Source organism: Podarcis filfolensis (assembly GCF_964270895.1).
Source record: "Podarcis filfolensis genome assembly, chromosome: Z".
NCBI classification, from domain to species: domain Eukaryota; kingdom Metazoa; phylum Chordata; class Lepidosauria; order Squamata; family Lacertidae; genus Podarcis; species Podarcis filfolensis.
The window spans coordinates 42,947,223-42,962,909 of NC_139617.1; the positions used below are offsets into that span (position 1 = coordinate 42,947,223).

General features: G+C 47.4%; 1 protein-coding gene across 1 annotated transcript in view; it reads left to right on the plus strand.

The window, feature by feature from the left end:
• Positions 1-15,687, plus strand: part of PAPPA (pappalysin 1) — a 236,225-nt gene that overhangs the window by 58,311 nt on the left and 162,227 nt on the right. The window contains exons 4-5 of the mRNA XM_083597139.1: positions 4,713-5,006; positions 12,286-12,478. Of these exons, the coding sequence (XP_083453265.1) occupies positions 4,713-5,006; positions 12,286-12,478 (487 nt within the window). The remainder of the gene's footprint in view (positions 1-4,712; positions 5,007-12,285; positions 12,479-15,687) is intronic.

The following is a 15,687-nucleotide window of genomic DNA, read 5'->3' on the forward strand; positions in this document are numbered from 1 at the left end:
ACTTCAGCCTGAGATATTGGGGGACCATGGGCTCATCCACACTTACCTTTGCTCCACATTTCTATGCACAGGTCTAGGATTTCCAGGTCCGTGTCCAAGTGCTTGTTTTTTGTTGTTTTTTTGCCCTGGACACTTTCCCTATAAAAACCTGCTGTTTACTGCTAAATCAGAACAAACGACAATTTCAGTGTTAAAGAGCAAGGGGGAAGTGGTGGGCCCCCCCAAAAGGAAAAAGCATTGGGACATGGACTGGGAAAGCAAGGGCCCATGCCTAGAAAGCATGGGGCAAAAGGTATGTGGATGAGCCCCATACTGGCCTGGGTGGACCAGCGATCTGTGTCAGTAGAAGCTGCTTCACATGGAAAGAGACAAAGTCAGAGACAGGAGTATGAGAAGGGTGTTGGGGAACCACTCCCCCAGCAGAGTACATAATGTTGAGCTTGTTGGACCAGTGGTCAGATTCAGTGTAAGATGCTTCATTTGTACCAACAGGGAGTGAGGGGAGAGAGGGAGAGGGCTTGACAAATGAATTGAAGACTTTGGGGAGCCATTGTCCCAATGGCGTAGACAATACTGCATTAGTTGGACCTGTGGTCTGACTCAGTATATAGCACTTTATTTGGGAGAAGAGAAAGAGGTGAGTTTGAGAGATGCTTGGGAGAGTCAAAAGAATGTCATGAAAGGAGATGTGGAAGAGCTCTTCCTTAGACTCTAAGGAATCACTGTCCCAGCAAAATAGACAGTTCTGAGCCAGTTGGTCTAGCTAGACCAGTGGGCTGACTTGGTATAAGGTGCTTTGTATGTACAAGCACAATCACACACAGAGAGATGAGCTTGAACGGGAGAGCTGAAGGGCTGGCATGCAGCTTGGGAACAGAAGCAGGCTTTTTTAATTCAGATAACTAGATTTTTTGGCTAATTGGTGTTGTACTCTCCTGTAGCACCTCCTGCTGGACCAGTCATAGGTATTTTCCACTGTCTCTTCTCTTGATTTCAACTAATCTCTTAATGGTCCAAAGTAGTACCTTTTAGTACCTTGGATTCAGTTTCTTTGGGGGGGGGGTTTCTATATAAAAGTGAGTGCAAGAGTAATCATCACAAGAAAATATAATCAGTGGACAGTCTGAAGTTGACTCATCCCCCCCCCAAATAAGGCAAAAGGAGAAAAAATTAATTTCCTGTTTTAAAAGCCCTCACTGCCCACCTTTTCTCCTTCAGCAAGAACTTTGCTGCTTAATCTTTCTATACTCTTTTTCTTTCTATAAATCCAATATGTATTTAATAAGAAAAAATAAGATGAAATATGCACCACTGTCCGGATCTTAGCTTTGGAATATAGATCATCTGGTCGAGGAAAACTATCTTTTTGGTGGGGAGATTGCAATTGATTTAGACTCTTGACAGCTGTGAAAAATATACATAACCTCCACCAAAAGAAGGGGGGGTCTAAAAAGGGAATAAATAAGAAAATCAAGCAACCTGCACAGTTGCCTTAAGCCCTGATGAAATTGAGCCAGCCTGTATTGTGATTTTTATCTCCTCACTTAGGGAGTGTTTTTCCAATATATCTAGTGATGGGGTGGGGAGGAATGGTAAGGAGATAAGCTTTGAGATGGGTTTGCAGCAAAATAATCAACATGGATTCTCTCTTGCTGCTATTCATTCACACACACTGTCTAGTGGCAGCACCAAAGGAACAGCACATTGGGCACCTGCCAAGGCTCACACCTCAGCAAGGACCTCACAGTTGACCACTAGAGTCCGTTGATTGTCCTACTCCTCCTCGCAGTTGTCAACTGTTCACTTTCCCTATCCAAAGGTGTAATGGAATCATAGCATTCTGGACTAGATGAGCTATTGGACAGACTGAGCTGGCTCCTCTTACATTCTGATGTTCTTATGGCTGGAAAAATGAGAAGTTTTATTGACAGATCCACCAAGCCTTTATCTGAGAAGTCTGTAGTTTCTAGTACCTGGCAAAACACTGTCTCTGTTGTTCTAATGTATACTTATAATAGAATCATAGAATTGTGGAGCTGGAAGGGACCCCAAGGGTCATCTAGTCCCACCCTGTGCAATACAGGAATATCAACTAAACCATCCATGACAGATGGCCATCCAATCTCTTCTTAAAAACCTCAGAGAGAGGAGAGTCCACATCTCCCAAGGGAGACTGTTTCACTTTTGAAGAACTCTTACTGTCAGAAATTTCTTCCTAATGTTTAGTCGGAATCTGCTTTCTTGTAACTTGAAGCCATTGGTTTGAATCCTACCCTCCAGAGCAGGAAAAAAACCAAGCTTGTTCCATCTTCCATGGGACAGCCCTTGAGATGGCTACCATCTCTCCTTTCAGTCTCCTCTTTTCCAGGCTAAACATACCTAGCTCCTTTAACAGTTTCTCATTAGGCTTAGTTTCCAGTCCCATGATCATCTTGCTTGCCCTCCTCTGCACACATTCCAGCTTGTCAACATCCTTCTTAAATTGTGGTGTCTGGAACTGGACACAGTATTCCAGGTGTAGTCTGACCAAGGCAGAATAGAGTGGTACTATTACTTCCCTTGATCTGGACCCTATACAGTGGACGCTCGGGTTGCGAACGTCATCCATGCGGGATGCGCATTCGCAACCTGCAGCGTTCGCAACCCGCGTCTGCACACACATGGGTTGTGATTCGGCGCTTCTGCAATGAGAAGCTGCAATGAGCTAAGTTTGACTCCTGCTGGTTGCTAACTTATTATTGATTAAAGCATTCCTTCCTCCCCCCAGCCCAGCCCAGCTTTTCACCTAATGGCTTATGCAATTTTTCCAATGGTAAACCTCCCACAAAGTCCCTATTTGCCTGATGCAGGGACATTTACAGGTTGCTCATATGACGCCTGCAGGGTTTTTCCCAATAGCAGCTTTGGGAGGGTGGGGCAGTAAAGTGGACTGAGAAAATGGTGCTGGAGATAGGGTTTAAAAAGGCCCACCCCAATGACCACCTTTTCTTGAATTGAATTCTCTTGCAGCTGTTGCCATTATTATTTTTACAAACCAAATAAAGGAGTGATTGTGGCTCTTCTGCGTCTCATCTAGCACAGTTGTAACACTAAAATTAATGGGCATGCTAGGGCTTTTTCCCCCAGCTGGAACTCACCAGAACTCAGTTCCGGTATCTTTCAGGTGGGTGCCATTGCCATTTAAGAGAATAAAGCAGGCATTCATAGTGAGTTCCAGCACCTCTTTTTCTAGAAACATAGCACTGGGGATGACTTATCCTAAGATAAATCTGCCTTGTTTTGCTTGCCCACAGAAGAACATAATAAGAGCCCTGTTAGATCACACCAAATGTCAATGTAGTCTAGGATTTTTTCTCCCAACAGTGACCAACCAGATGCATCTGGGAAGTCCACAGGGAGAGTGTGAAGCTCATAGCCCTCCCCTGTTGTTTATGCCCCAGCAACTAGCATTCAGTGAAAATATACTTTCTCTGAACACCATGCCTATGTTCTCTCTCCACTGATGGAAGCGGTATGCTCTGCATACCAGTTGATGGTAATCACAAATGGGGAGAGACTGTTTCATTCAAGTCCTGTTTGTGGGCTTTTCACTGAGGCATCTGTGTGACCACTGTGAGAACAAGATGCTGGATTAGATGGACCTTTGTTCTGATCCAGCCAGGCTCTTCTTATGTTTATACGGTGGTACCTTGGGTTAAGAATTTAATTTGTTCTGGAGGTCCATTCTTAACCTGAAACTGTTCTTAACCTGAGGTACCACTTTAGCTAATGGAGCCTCCCGCTGCTGCCGCGCTGCCACCGCACAATTTCTGTTCTCATCCTGAAGCAAAGTTCTTAACCCGAGGTACTATTTCTGGGTTAGCGGAGTCTGTAACCTGAAGCGTCTGTAACCTGAAGTGTCTGTAACCCGAGGTACCACTGTATAATCATATTGACTAATAACCTTTGAGAGACTTATCTTCTCCATGAATTTGCCCAACCCCCTTTGAAAGCCATTTATTGGTGGTCCTTCACTGAGTTCTGCTCCTACTCTCCTGCTATCACAGAATTATAGAGCTGGAATCATAGTGTATGAATCATAGTGCGTAAATAATGAATCATAGCATATGAATCATAGCGCTTGAATGATTCCATCACAGGGAATCATAGGGGTGGAAGGGACTTTAAAGGTCATAGTTGGCCATGCAACCTCTGCTTATAAACCTTCCATGTAGGAGATTGCGTCACCTTTCAAGTCCGTCTGCCCTACTGTTGAACAGCTTGTACCATCAAGAAGTTCTTCCTAATGCTTAGTCATAATCCCGCTTTTTATAATTTGTGGGTCCATTATTTCAGTTCCTGGTCTCTTGCACAACAGAAATGAAATTTGCTCCACTATTATTCTGACAGCCCTTCAAATATTTGAGCATGATTATCATAGCCACATCTTAATCACCTCCAGGCTAAACATACCCAACTCCATAAACCTTTCCTCATTGGTGTTCTGGGCCATGAGGGCAAAAGTAGCACTGCCTCACCAACCCCAGTAAGGCCCCAACTGCCTGCCTTCTTGCATACAGCCATTCAGGGGCTGGCTCTGTCTGTCATCGGCTGTGGCTCCACCTCCCATTGGCTTCCCCACCTTCCACTCTACCAGCCCCAATGGGAAACAGCCATTGCATGATGTTTCTGGATATATGAGTATAAAAACAACTATCTCTCTTTATTTACAGGGGGAATTGTGCTGAATCCTTCCTTCTATGGCATAGCGGGACACACCCATACAATGATCCATGAAATAGGGCACAGTCTGGGGCTCTACCACGTCTTCCGAGGAATCTCCGAGATCCTCTCCTGCAATGATCCATGCATGGAAACAGAACCTTCCTTTGAGACTGGTGACCTCTGCCATGACACAAATCCAGCTCCAAAACACAAGACCTGTGGTGATCCAGCCCCTGGGAATGACATGTGTGGTTTCCGTAGCTTCCAGGACACTCCATTTAACAATTTTATGAGCTACACAGGTACTCTGCCCTCCCTTCCTAGCTTTCTACTAGAGTTGGCCTTTTTCAAAATGCAAAATAAAGCAATCTTTAGAGTTTCTTATTCAGGCTTCAGTTTTTTGCAGCAAAGGTGAAACTTACGTGTTCAGGTTGATGCCAGTCAGTTAAGCACTTTCTAGAACATGTGAGACAGAGAACCAGTGCAATTATGTTTCATTTGATCAGCTGGGCTTCAAAAATGTTGATAGCACATGTGTTATAAACATACTTACTAGGAAATAATCTCCACTGAAAACCTTGAGACTTAATTCTGACTTAGACAAGTATAGGATAGAGATGAGGAGAAACTTGAAAAAGTTTGCATTTAGAGGTGAACCTAACTAATTCACACTTTCCAAAACAATGCAGTATGTGGGGGTGGTCAGAGGTTTCATTCCTGCAACTGCAGCAGTGGGCCTTGGCCTTGGACTGTGGGGATGGAAGAGAGGAAGGAGGCTGCTGGGGAGCACATGGTTGCTGCTGAATGGAGAATAGATTAACTGGAGAGGAAGGCCTCCAGAGATACTATGGAGCAGAAGCATGTGGGGGGACGGACCTGGGATGAGGCCTGTCCTGCTCCTTTTGATCCTTGCCACTTTTACTCAGGGCAGCTATAAGAAAATGTTCTCTAAGCAAAGTCAGAACAGAACAAGATGCAAGTGAGTTCCTTTATTTGTCCCAGTGGCCAAGACAGTGATGACCAAACAGGACCGCACAGGCTACTATCTGTTTGGAAAGATTATATTGAATACTCACAGTGTATTTAATCATTGGTCCAAGTCAATTTTAAGGGGAATAAAAGCTGTATCCATCAAAAACTGTTCATGAACTGAATTTTCAGGGCCAAAAAGTTTGACTCGAAGAAAATGGGTAAGAGCAGTTTTAAAAAAAAATTAACGTGTTTGCGAGAGGTTATTATCCTGTTGTTTCTGTTTTAGCTACTTATCTGTGCTTTTGTCTTACATTTTTATCTTGTGAACTGCTTGAAATCTTTTGGTGAAGGACAGCAAAAAATAAAATAAAATAAATAATAAATGCACAAATCGAAAAGCAGCCTTCCTTCAAAATTTACCCTTCTCATTTTGCAATGCAGTTCTACAGCCAAGTAAAAATGCTTGTACTAGAGTAAAGTGTGTTTAAAAATACATATATTGGTGATAATAACATACACATATGCATTAAACTGGGGGAAATGGCATATAAAATGTGTATATTAGGAGAAATGTACACTAAGGTGCTGATGCATTTTCATTAGGGTTATTTAATTTTTTAAAAATCAGGACACTAATATGATTAACAATGAGAACTGAATTTGAAATATACTCAGAGTCGCAAAGTGATTTCATGCTCTTTATTCAGCTCATAGTGGTGAGGAGGAATGAATGAATGTCCCCTCAAAGTATCTGCTTTATATACATTATTTACACAATGGGCTGCACATGATTGGCTAATTCCGGAATTCTACTGTAAGCCAATCAGGTTGTGGATTCACTTCTATCTGGAGCATGATTGGGTGGTTCCTGCCAACCAATCATACTGCTGCATTGTTCTAGGACCAATCAGACTGCTGCATTCTGAATCCTATTGTTCTAGGACCAATCAGACTGCTGCCTTTTGGGTCCTATTGTTCTAGGACCAATCAGACTGCTGCATTCTGAATCCTATTGTTCTAGGACCAATCAGACTGCTGCCTTTTGGGTCCTATTGTTCTAGGACCAATCAGACTGCTGCAGTTTGGATCCTATTCAACTCAGTACATAACACCCCTCCCCTCTAAGTTCCAGTCCTGCCCGGGAGGTCGCATTCATAGTCCTCAAGGTACACCGGCGGCCTACGTGTGCGTTGCGGCCTGTGGTGTTCCCTGGTCCGGGGTTCAGGTTCTGGCTCGTGTTCCAAGGATGCTGGCTGTGATGGGGCTGTATGGTCTGGCGCAACCGGCTCGCTCAGTCGTGGTTCTGGTTCCGGTCTCCTTTCGGCCTCACGGGTCCTCTCTGTATTTACTGATTCTGCCTCTCCTGCTTGCCCCTGCTGCTCTATGGGCCTCACTGCCCCACTGTTCTCTTGGGACTCCTCTGACCTGTCCTCCTCCTCCTGGTTTTCTTCCGGGAATCGTCGCCATATCTGGTCGCAGTGGCGGCGCCAGCATTGCCCCCCATCTGTTAGCACCTCGTACAACACGGGGCCAGTGACCCTGGTGACTGTGGCGGGTACCCATGCAGGGCCTGCCCCAAAATTCTTTGCATACACTGGGTCCTGGGCCTCGAAGGTCCAGGGGTTCCTGCCTTCCCCCACCACTACCTCATCCTGAGCTCTATCAGGGTGAAGGCGGTCCAATCTGATTGCAAGGCGCCGACCCATTAGTAGTTCAGCGGGGCTTCGGCCAGTCATTGAGCTGGGGGTGCTGTGCTGTGCTAGAAGGAATGTGGCAAGGCAGCACTCCCAATCCCCTTGCGTCATGCGGTGAAGGGTGTCCTTGGTGGTCCACACCATGCGTTCTGCTTGGCCATTGGTGGCAGGGTTGAATGGCACCGAACGGATGTGGCGGATGGCGTTCTGCGCTGTGAAGGTTTGGAATTCTCCTGACGTAAATGCAGTCCCATTGTCTGAGACGAGAGTGTCAGGGAGCCCGTGGGTTGCAAACAGCCTGCGTAGTACCCGGATGGCTGCGGATGTAGAAGTGGACGGTACCAGTGCGACTTCCAGCCATTTGGTGTAGGAGTCCACCACTATGAAGAATGTTTTCCCCTGAAAGGGGCCAGCGAAGTCCACATGGAGGCGTGACCATGGTGCTTGGGCGGACACCCAGGACTGGACTGGGGCCCTTGGGGGATCTGGGCGGGATTCTTGGCAGGCCTGGCAGTGTTTGACCCAGGCCTCTATCTCTCCGTCGATCCCCGGCCACCACACATAACTCCTGGCAAGGGCCTTCATTCTTACTACCCCTGGGTGTGTCTCGTGTAGGGCTGTGAGGACCCTTTTGCGGAGGGGCTGGGGAACAACGACCCTGCTTCCCCATAACAGGCACCCCTTGTGGGCCGACAGTTCATGTTTGCGGGTTGTGTAGCCGGTGAATTCTGGCCCGGGGCTGCTGCTGGGCCATCCCCTCCACACCCAGTCCAGGACCCGGGAGGTGACCCTATCTTTCTTGGAATGGTGTGCAACTTCTTGTGCCTGAATGGGGCGCTCGGGAAGCAGCTCCAGGCTCATAACCTCTTGTGCAGGTGCTGGGTCGGGGCCTGTTTCCGGTAGTGGTAGCCTGCTGAGGGCATCCGCATGGCCCATCGCCTTCCCAGGGCGGTGAATCAGTGCTTACTGGTAGCTGGCAAGGAAAATTGACCACCTGAGGACACGAGGAGACAGCACTTGGGGGGTCTGCTTTTCGGGGGCAAACAAGCCAAGCAACGGCTTGTGGTCAGTCACCACGGTGAAGGGCCACCCGTACAAGAAATCATGGAATTTTTTTACTCCCTTCACGATTGCCAGACCCTCCTTGTCGATTTGCAAGTAGTTCCGCTCGGTTGCGTTGAGTGTCTGGGAAAAGTATGCCACCGGTACCTCTCTGTTCCATCAGGACAGTGCCAATGCCATAGGGTGAGGCGTTGCATGCTAGCACCACCGGCAGCCTCTCATCGAAGTGTGCCAAGACCGAGTTTGAGACAAGCAAGTCCTTGACTGCCTGGAATGCGGCCTCCTGGCGCTGGCCCCACACCCAAGGGGCCCGCTTGTCCATGAGTCTGTGTAGGGGCTCCGCTACCGCTGCCTTGTGGGGAAGGAATGGTAAAAGTTCAATAGTCCCAAGAAGGCCTGAAGTTCAGTCTTGTTCTTGGGTGCTGGGGCATCACAAATGGCCCGTACCTTGTCGCCAGTCGGGTGGACCCCTTCTGCGTCCACCATAAATCCCAGAAAGTCCACCTGAGGCACTCCTAGTAGACATTTTTCCTGCTTCACCGTGAGACCCGCCATCTGGAAACGGTGCAGAACGGTGCGGAGGCGGTCCTCAAACTCCTCGGGTGTGGGCCCGGCAATCAACACATCATCGAAGAAGGGGGTGACACCAGGAATCCCTTTAAGGAGAGAGTCCATTAGATTCTGGAATATGCCTGGTGCCACGCTGACACCGAATTGCAGCCGCTTTACCCTGAACGCTCCTCTGTGCGTCACAATCGTCTGTGCCTCTGCTGTGGCCTCATCTACTGGCAGCTGTTGATATGCTTGGGCCAGGTCCAGCTTGCCAAAAATTTTCGACCCAGCCAGGGTAGCAAGGACATGGCTGACCACTGGCACTGGGTATGCATGGGCCGTGAGGGCCTTGTTTATGGTACATTTGTAGTCTGCGCAGATGCGGACCGAACCATTAGGCTTGACGGGTGTGACGATTGGGGTTTCCCAGGGGGCATTAGGCACCGGCTCCAGTACTCCTTGCTCCACGAGTCGGTCCAATTCCTCGTCTATACGGGGTTTCAGGGCGAACGGGACCCGGCGGGCCTTGAGCCTGACCGGTCGTACTGTGGGCTGAAGCTGTAGAGCAATGGGGGGCCCGTATACTGTCCCAATTTCCCATCGAAAACCCCTGGAAATTCCTTGCATATGGCATCCACGTCCACTTGTAAGGCAGTGTGGTTCACCCCGGTGTTGGCTAGCCCCAGTGGTCCAAACCATGCCAATCCCAGTAAGCTAATGTAGGGGCCCTTGACCACAAGCAATTCCAGTTGCCGCGTCTGCCCCCGGTACTGCACCCTGAAGGTCCCCACCCCCATTGTGGGGACCTTACGTTTCTGGAAGTCCCGGAGGGTGAATGGGGCCGGCCTGAGTTTGGGACCCCCAGTAGGACACAGTTTCCTTAAGGTCCTTGCCAAGATTATGGATAGAGTTGAACCCGTGTCAAGCTCCATGCGGCATGGGGCCTCCTCTATCTGTACCTCTACATAAATTTTCTCTACGTTGGGGTGGGGCAACTGGTATACCTGGAAGTCCGTGAGCTCCGTCGAGTTGCCTTGGTGCGTTGGGCCCCGGGACCTGGGGCTCTTGGATTGGTCATCTGATGCCTGGCATCGGGTGGGCCGAGCCCGACACACCCGGGCGATGTGTCCCAATTTTCTGCACTGCCTGCGCTCTGCGTTGCGGAAACGGCAGGTCCTCCTCTCGTGACTTTCTCCACAGCTTGCGCAGTTCCCTTCTTCTCGTCGAGGCAGCTGTGGTATGTGGGCTGCTTGAGTGCGCTGCTGTACTCGGTGCACCTCCTCCCTGTTGGATCCTGAGTCGTCGGTGAGGTCTTTGTGGTGGACCCTCGGTTGGGACAGCTGGCTCGGCCGTGCCTCTTGCGTTGACCACTTGGCAGCTTCCGTTGCCAGGGCCTCCTCCAGAGCGACCTGGAACGTTAGGTCCTTCTTAGCGTAGAGGCGTCATGGCAGCTTCTCATCCTTCAGGCCACCGACGAGGCGGTCCCGAAGCATGTTCTCCAGCTCTGAGAAGTTGCAGAACCGGGCGGCTTGGCGGAGAGAGGTCACAAACCCAGTTATGGTTTCCCCAGGGGCTTGCCGCTTTGTGTAGAAGGCATTTCGACGAGCCACCACTGAGGGCTGTGGCGAAAAGTGCCCCTTCAGCTGTTCCATTATTGTTTTGTATGGAACAGTAGCAACGTCTTCAGGCGCACGGAGAGCCCGGGCGATTTCAAGCGTCTCCTCTCCACAGACGCTGAAGAATATTGCCCTCTTCTTGGCGTCTTCTTCATCGGTGACCCCTTTGGCTTCTAGGAGGAAGGTGAAATGGGAGGCGTACACTTCCCAGTCTCCAGATGCTGGGTTGAACGGCGAGAAGCTGCTGTCGGTTGCCATTCTGAATTCCTTGTGTCCCAGAGCTGAAGCCTGGATACACGGTGCGAGGCAGCGGTGCGGCAGGTGGCGGTGCTGCGGTGCTGTGTGTGGCAGTCAGCTCAGCAGAATCCCACCTTCGTCGCCAGTGAAATATACTCAGAGTCGCAAAGTGATTTCATGCTCTTTATTCAGCTCATAGTGGTGAGGAGGAATGAATGAATGTCCCCTCAAAGTATCTGCTTTATATACATTATTTACACAATGGGCTGCACATGATTGGCTAATTCCGGAATTCTACTGTAAGCCAATCAGGTTGTGGATTCACTTCTATCTGGAGCATGATTGGGTGGTTCCTGCCAACCAATCATACTGCTGCATTGTTCTAGGACCAATCAGACTGCTGCATTCTGAATCCTATTGTTCTAGGACCAATCAGACTGCTGCCTTTTGGATCCTATTGTTCTAGGACCAATCAGACTGCTGCAGTTTGGATCCTATTCAACTCAGTACATAACAGAATTTAAGATTGGAAAAGTGAGAATCTGAAGGAAATTAAAATTTGCCATTCCCCACCAAGTATAGGGTCATGCCAACCTCTCTTGCCCAGGTTTCTGACTTTGCAGCAGTAGCACTGATGACTACATGTTCTGGTTTATGCCTGCCCATCTGAATTCAGCACCTTTTAGAACAAAAGAAGAATGAATAAAGCAAGGGCTTTTTAATTCGTCAAGCAAAGGGAAGTGTGGTTGAATGATCATAAGTCCCTTCTTCATCCAGAAGCTTGTCCACTTCCCTCGCCCCACTTTTCTACCCATCCAAACTGCATTCCTTTAGGTAAACTTAGCTGAGAGAAATGCATGAAGTGGGCAAGGCTACAAGAAGTCATGTGGCACTTACAAGGAGGGCTTTCCTCCCATCATCCCAATACTTTTGATTGGACCCTCCCATCTCATATTGTGTGATTGGAAGCAGATGTGTTTAAATTAGGGTTAGGGCTCTCATTGCCTTCAAGATGTTGCTGGACTACAACCTCCTGGCATCCCTGACCATTGGCCATACTAGTTTGGTGCTGATGGGAGTTGGTGTTGTACAACATCTGGAGGACCACAGATTGTCTATCCTGCATTTAAATGAAGGGCTTTGTGAGCAGTGCCTCTAATTTGCTCTGAAATTTCCCTTCCAGATCACTAGGTTGTAAAGAGAAAGGATAAATAAGTCTTGTGATCCAGTATTTAGTTTTCCTTTCTTCAGTTGAGGCTGCTACTGGTCAGCTCTTTCTCCTGGAATGCCATGGAAGCTTGCAGTGTTATCCAGGAGAGCTTATAGAGCAGCCATGTTCACAGTTTAACTCTTTTTTATTTAACTCTTCCCCCCTCCCATCCCCTCTCTCCTCTCTTTCACATGTGCAACATTGTGTGACTTGTTTCCACCCTGCCTTATCCCCTCAGATGATGACTGCACCAACTCCTTCACACCCAACCAGGTGGCAAGGATGCACTGCTACCTGGACCTTGTGTATCAGAGCTGGCAACCTGTCAAGAAGCCTGCCCCCATCGCTATCACACCACAGATCGTGGACCGAATGGGGACCTTCATCACCCTGGAGTGGTTTCCACCCATAGACAGGCACTTCTTTGAAAGGTGAATTGGTGGGGACAATGCACACCTGTTTGTCTGACTTTGAAAGATGGGGATGGCAAATGGCAGTTGAGAAGCAATTAGCTGTTCAGATTAAGGTTATAGTTGGGGGGCTCATATAACTGGGCTAAAATCCCCTGCTCTCTTTCTTTTCTCCCTGAGAAAAGAAGACACTGTATTTTTTGCTAATTTATGGGATAGCAGGTGGGGAGAGGTTTATCTGGCCCACTGGTCTAAGTAGGTCTAGGAAGCGTCTTAATTTGGCTGTTTCTTCCCTGCAAGCCATGCCCTCCTGCCCTTTGCTTGACAATATATATGATGTCAGGAGTGGGGCAAGTAAAGACATAATTCCATTCCAAATGCAAAGTCTACAGGTGCCTATATGATTACCTCACATGGTGTAGCAGTTAGGACATGGGAGACCAGGGTTCAGATCCTCACTTGGCCATGAGGCTCACTGGGTAACCTTGGCCTACTCAGTGCCTCTCTGCCTAATCTACCTCGCAGAGCTGGTGTGGGATTAAAATGAGGAAGGGAAGAACTATGTGTGCCACTTTGGTTTCCTTAGAGAAAAAAGGTGGACCATAAAATAAATAAATAATGAAATGAAATGAAATAATAAAATAAATAAAATAAAATAAAATAGCTTCTAGACTAGCAGTGCCTTCCTCAGAACCTACTGCAACTTAGCTGTGGGGGGAACCTGTTTGGCCCCAGCTTCAAGCTGCTGCCTCTGACAGTTCACTTTTTTCTTTCTCCCTTTTAAGAGGCATTGATTGCCACCAACTTTGATGGCTTTAAAAGAGAATTACACAAATTCATGGAGGACAAGGCTATCAATGCCTATTAGCCACAATGGCTATGTTCTACCTCCTCTGACAGAGGCATCGTGACTGAATATCAGTTGCTGGAAACAGCAGGAAGAGAGAAGGCTCTTGTGCTTGAATCCTGCTTGTGGGTTTCCCACAGGCATCTGGTCGGCCACTGCGAGAACAAATGCTGGACTAGATGGACCATTGGCCTTAAGCCATCAGGCTTGTCTTAATTACTCTGCTTCCTTCACTTGATCCCCTGCCTTGTGGCAGCAGGGAAGGAAACAGAGGTGACGGCACACGCTTCCAGATTCCCAGCAGGGATGTGATTCTATTTGTGTCCATTTCTGCTGGGATGGTGGCCCTGCCAGCAGGGGTCATGGAGGGAAGCCATAGAGATAGGATCTTGGTCCTTTGGTGAGTGCTTAAGCTGGGCACTCAGATAAGCACAATCCTATTTCAGTCAACCTTCAGGATGCTTCTCTATCCCTACCATGCTATCACAGGGATTACCAACTTTTGTTGCAGGGGGGAGGAGGGTGTCAGTGGACACATTTGGAATTTTGAGAAAGTGTAAAAAGAAAAAGAAAAAGAGCAGACAAAGAGGAACAGAATGGTAAGGGCATGCCCTTCCTCAGTCAGCTGCCCATCAGTGGGCTAAGAGACATTTGTGTCAGTCACTGTCACCCTTCGCTTAGAGGTGTCCAGTCCTGGCATCCAATAAAATGTGGGCATCTCTAAGTGGTGGTGAGAGGACTCAATGCAGGAGAAGCTGATATGGATTCTTAAGTGACCTTTTTGGAGACCTTTTGTGGGAGGGGTGGTGGGGAGGGGACTCAATGCAGGAGAAGTTGATATGGATTCTTAAGTGACCTTTTTGGAGACCTTTTGTGGGAGGCATAGACAGTACTGGGGCACACACACTAGCACCCCTAGATGCCGTTGGTAACCCCTCCTATATGGTCTATGTAGTATTCATGATTGAACTGCATAGTCCCAAGGAAATGCTTTGAATCATTCTTATGAGAAAAAGACCTTGGGTTGTGCCCAGTGCTAGAGTAGATTCATTGAAACTGATTTATATGACTAAGCTAGGCACATTAATTTCAGTTGGTTTCCTCTGAGTGGATCTTAGCTTAATACAATCCTTTATGTCTGAAGTGGCCTTTGGTTTTCCCTGCCTTCACCACTACTCCCCACTGCCACCATCTTCTCTCTCTCTTTCTGAAAGGGTAAATTAAGTTCTTGCAATATGTATTTAATTTATATTTCATAAAGCAGTTATTGTATGTTAAATAAATTCCATCTGCCTATTAAAAACATACTGATACAAGGTTAATTGTTATGTAACAAAATACGTCTCTCTGACATACGTCTTCAACCTCAATCAGTATGTTTTTAATAACCCCTGGCTAGTTCGTACTTAAGTAACACACAATGGCTGGCCTGTTCGATCTAGGATTTCATAACACAGTGATCATACCCTAAGTCAACACTAGATTTCTTTGACAAACCCTTCCATTGGGGTTTCAGTAGTATGGAATTGGCATAACTTGTGGATATCTAAGAAGACATTGTCCAGTAGTTATGTCATCATTTTCTCAGTTTCTCAAGCCTAGGATAAATAAATCTTACCGAGATTTTTTTATTTTATTTTAAAGGCAGAACAGGGAAATTCCTCAGACTCTTGTTCTGAATTAATAATTGATGCCTTGGTCAGTTCCTGTCACTTTATCGCTGATCTAAGACAGTGGAATGGTCTCTCTATGTAGCCCTCCAAACTCTCCTCAGGCCCTGCTCACACCAGCCCTACTTCATTCCCTCCTTGGGTGTTCTTTTGCTCAGCTCAGAACTCCGGTCATGCCTCTTGCTTGCCCTGATGGAGCACATGCCATTGCAATCTTTTTATTTGAATGCTGCCTTTCCACGGAAAGAATCATGTTCAAAGCACGCATGGCAAAGAATGCCAGAATAGATCACAACGCTAACACCATTGCAATAACAATTTAATAACAAGTAAATGGTTTAACACAATTAAAAAGGAGGAAATGTAACAACATTAATAACAATAAATAACTATATAACAGTAAAACCAACATTTCTGTACTAGAAATATAACAAGATTGCATTGACGACATTACACCTCTTTGCGAGAGCAGAAATAACGAGGGACACACTGGGCCTAGAAACATGATGTTGCTCACAGTTCCTCTCCTCCAGTAACTTGCAAGGTTTCCAAAGTCAGGGAGTGGTGTAGCAGGGAACCTCCCTCACATGATGCTGCTCAGAAAAGTACATGTAAGTGTGTGAAGAAAGCAGTCTGCTGTACAGAGGTAGAATTACATTCATTGTTGCACCTGCTTTCATCTGGCCCCATCTACCACTGGCGTGTGGTCCTTG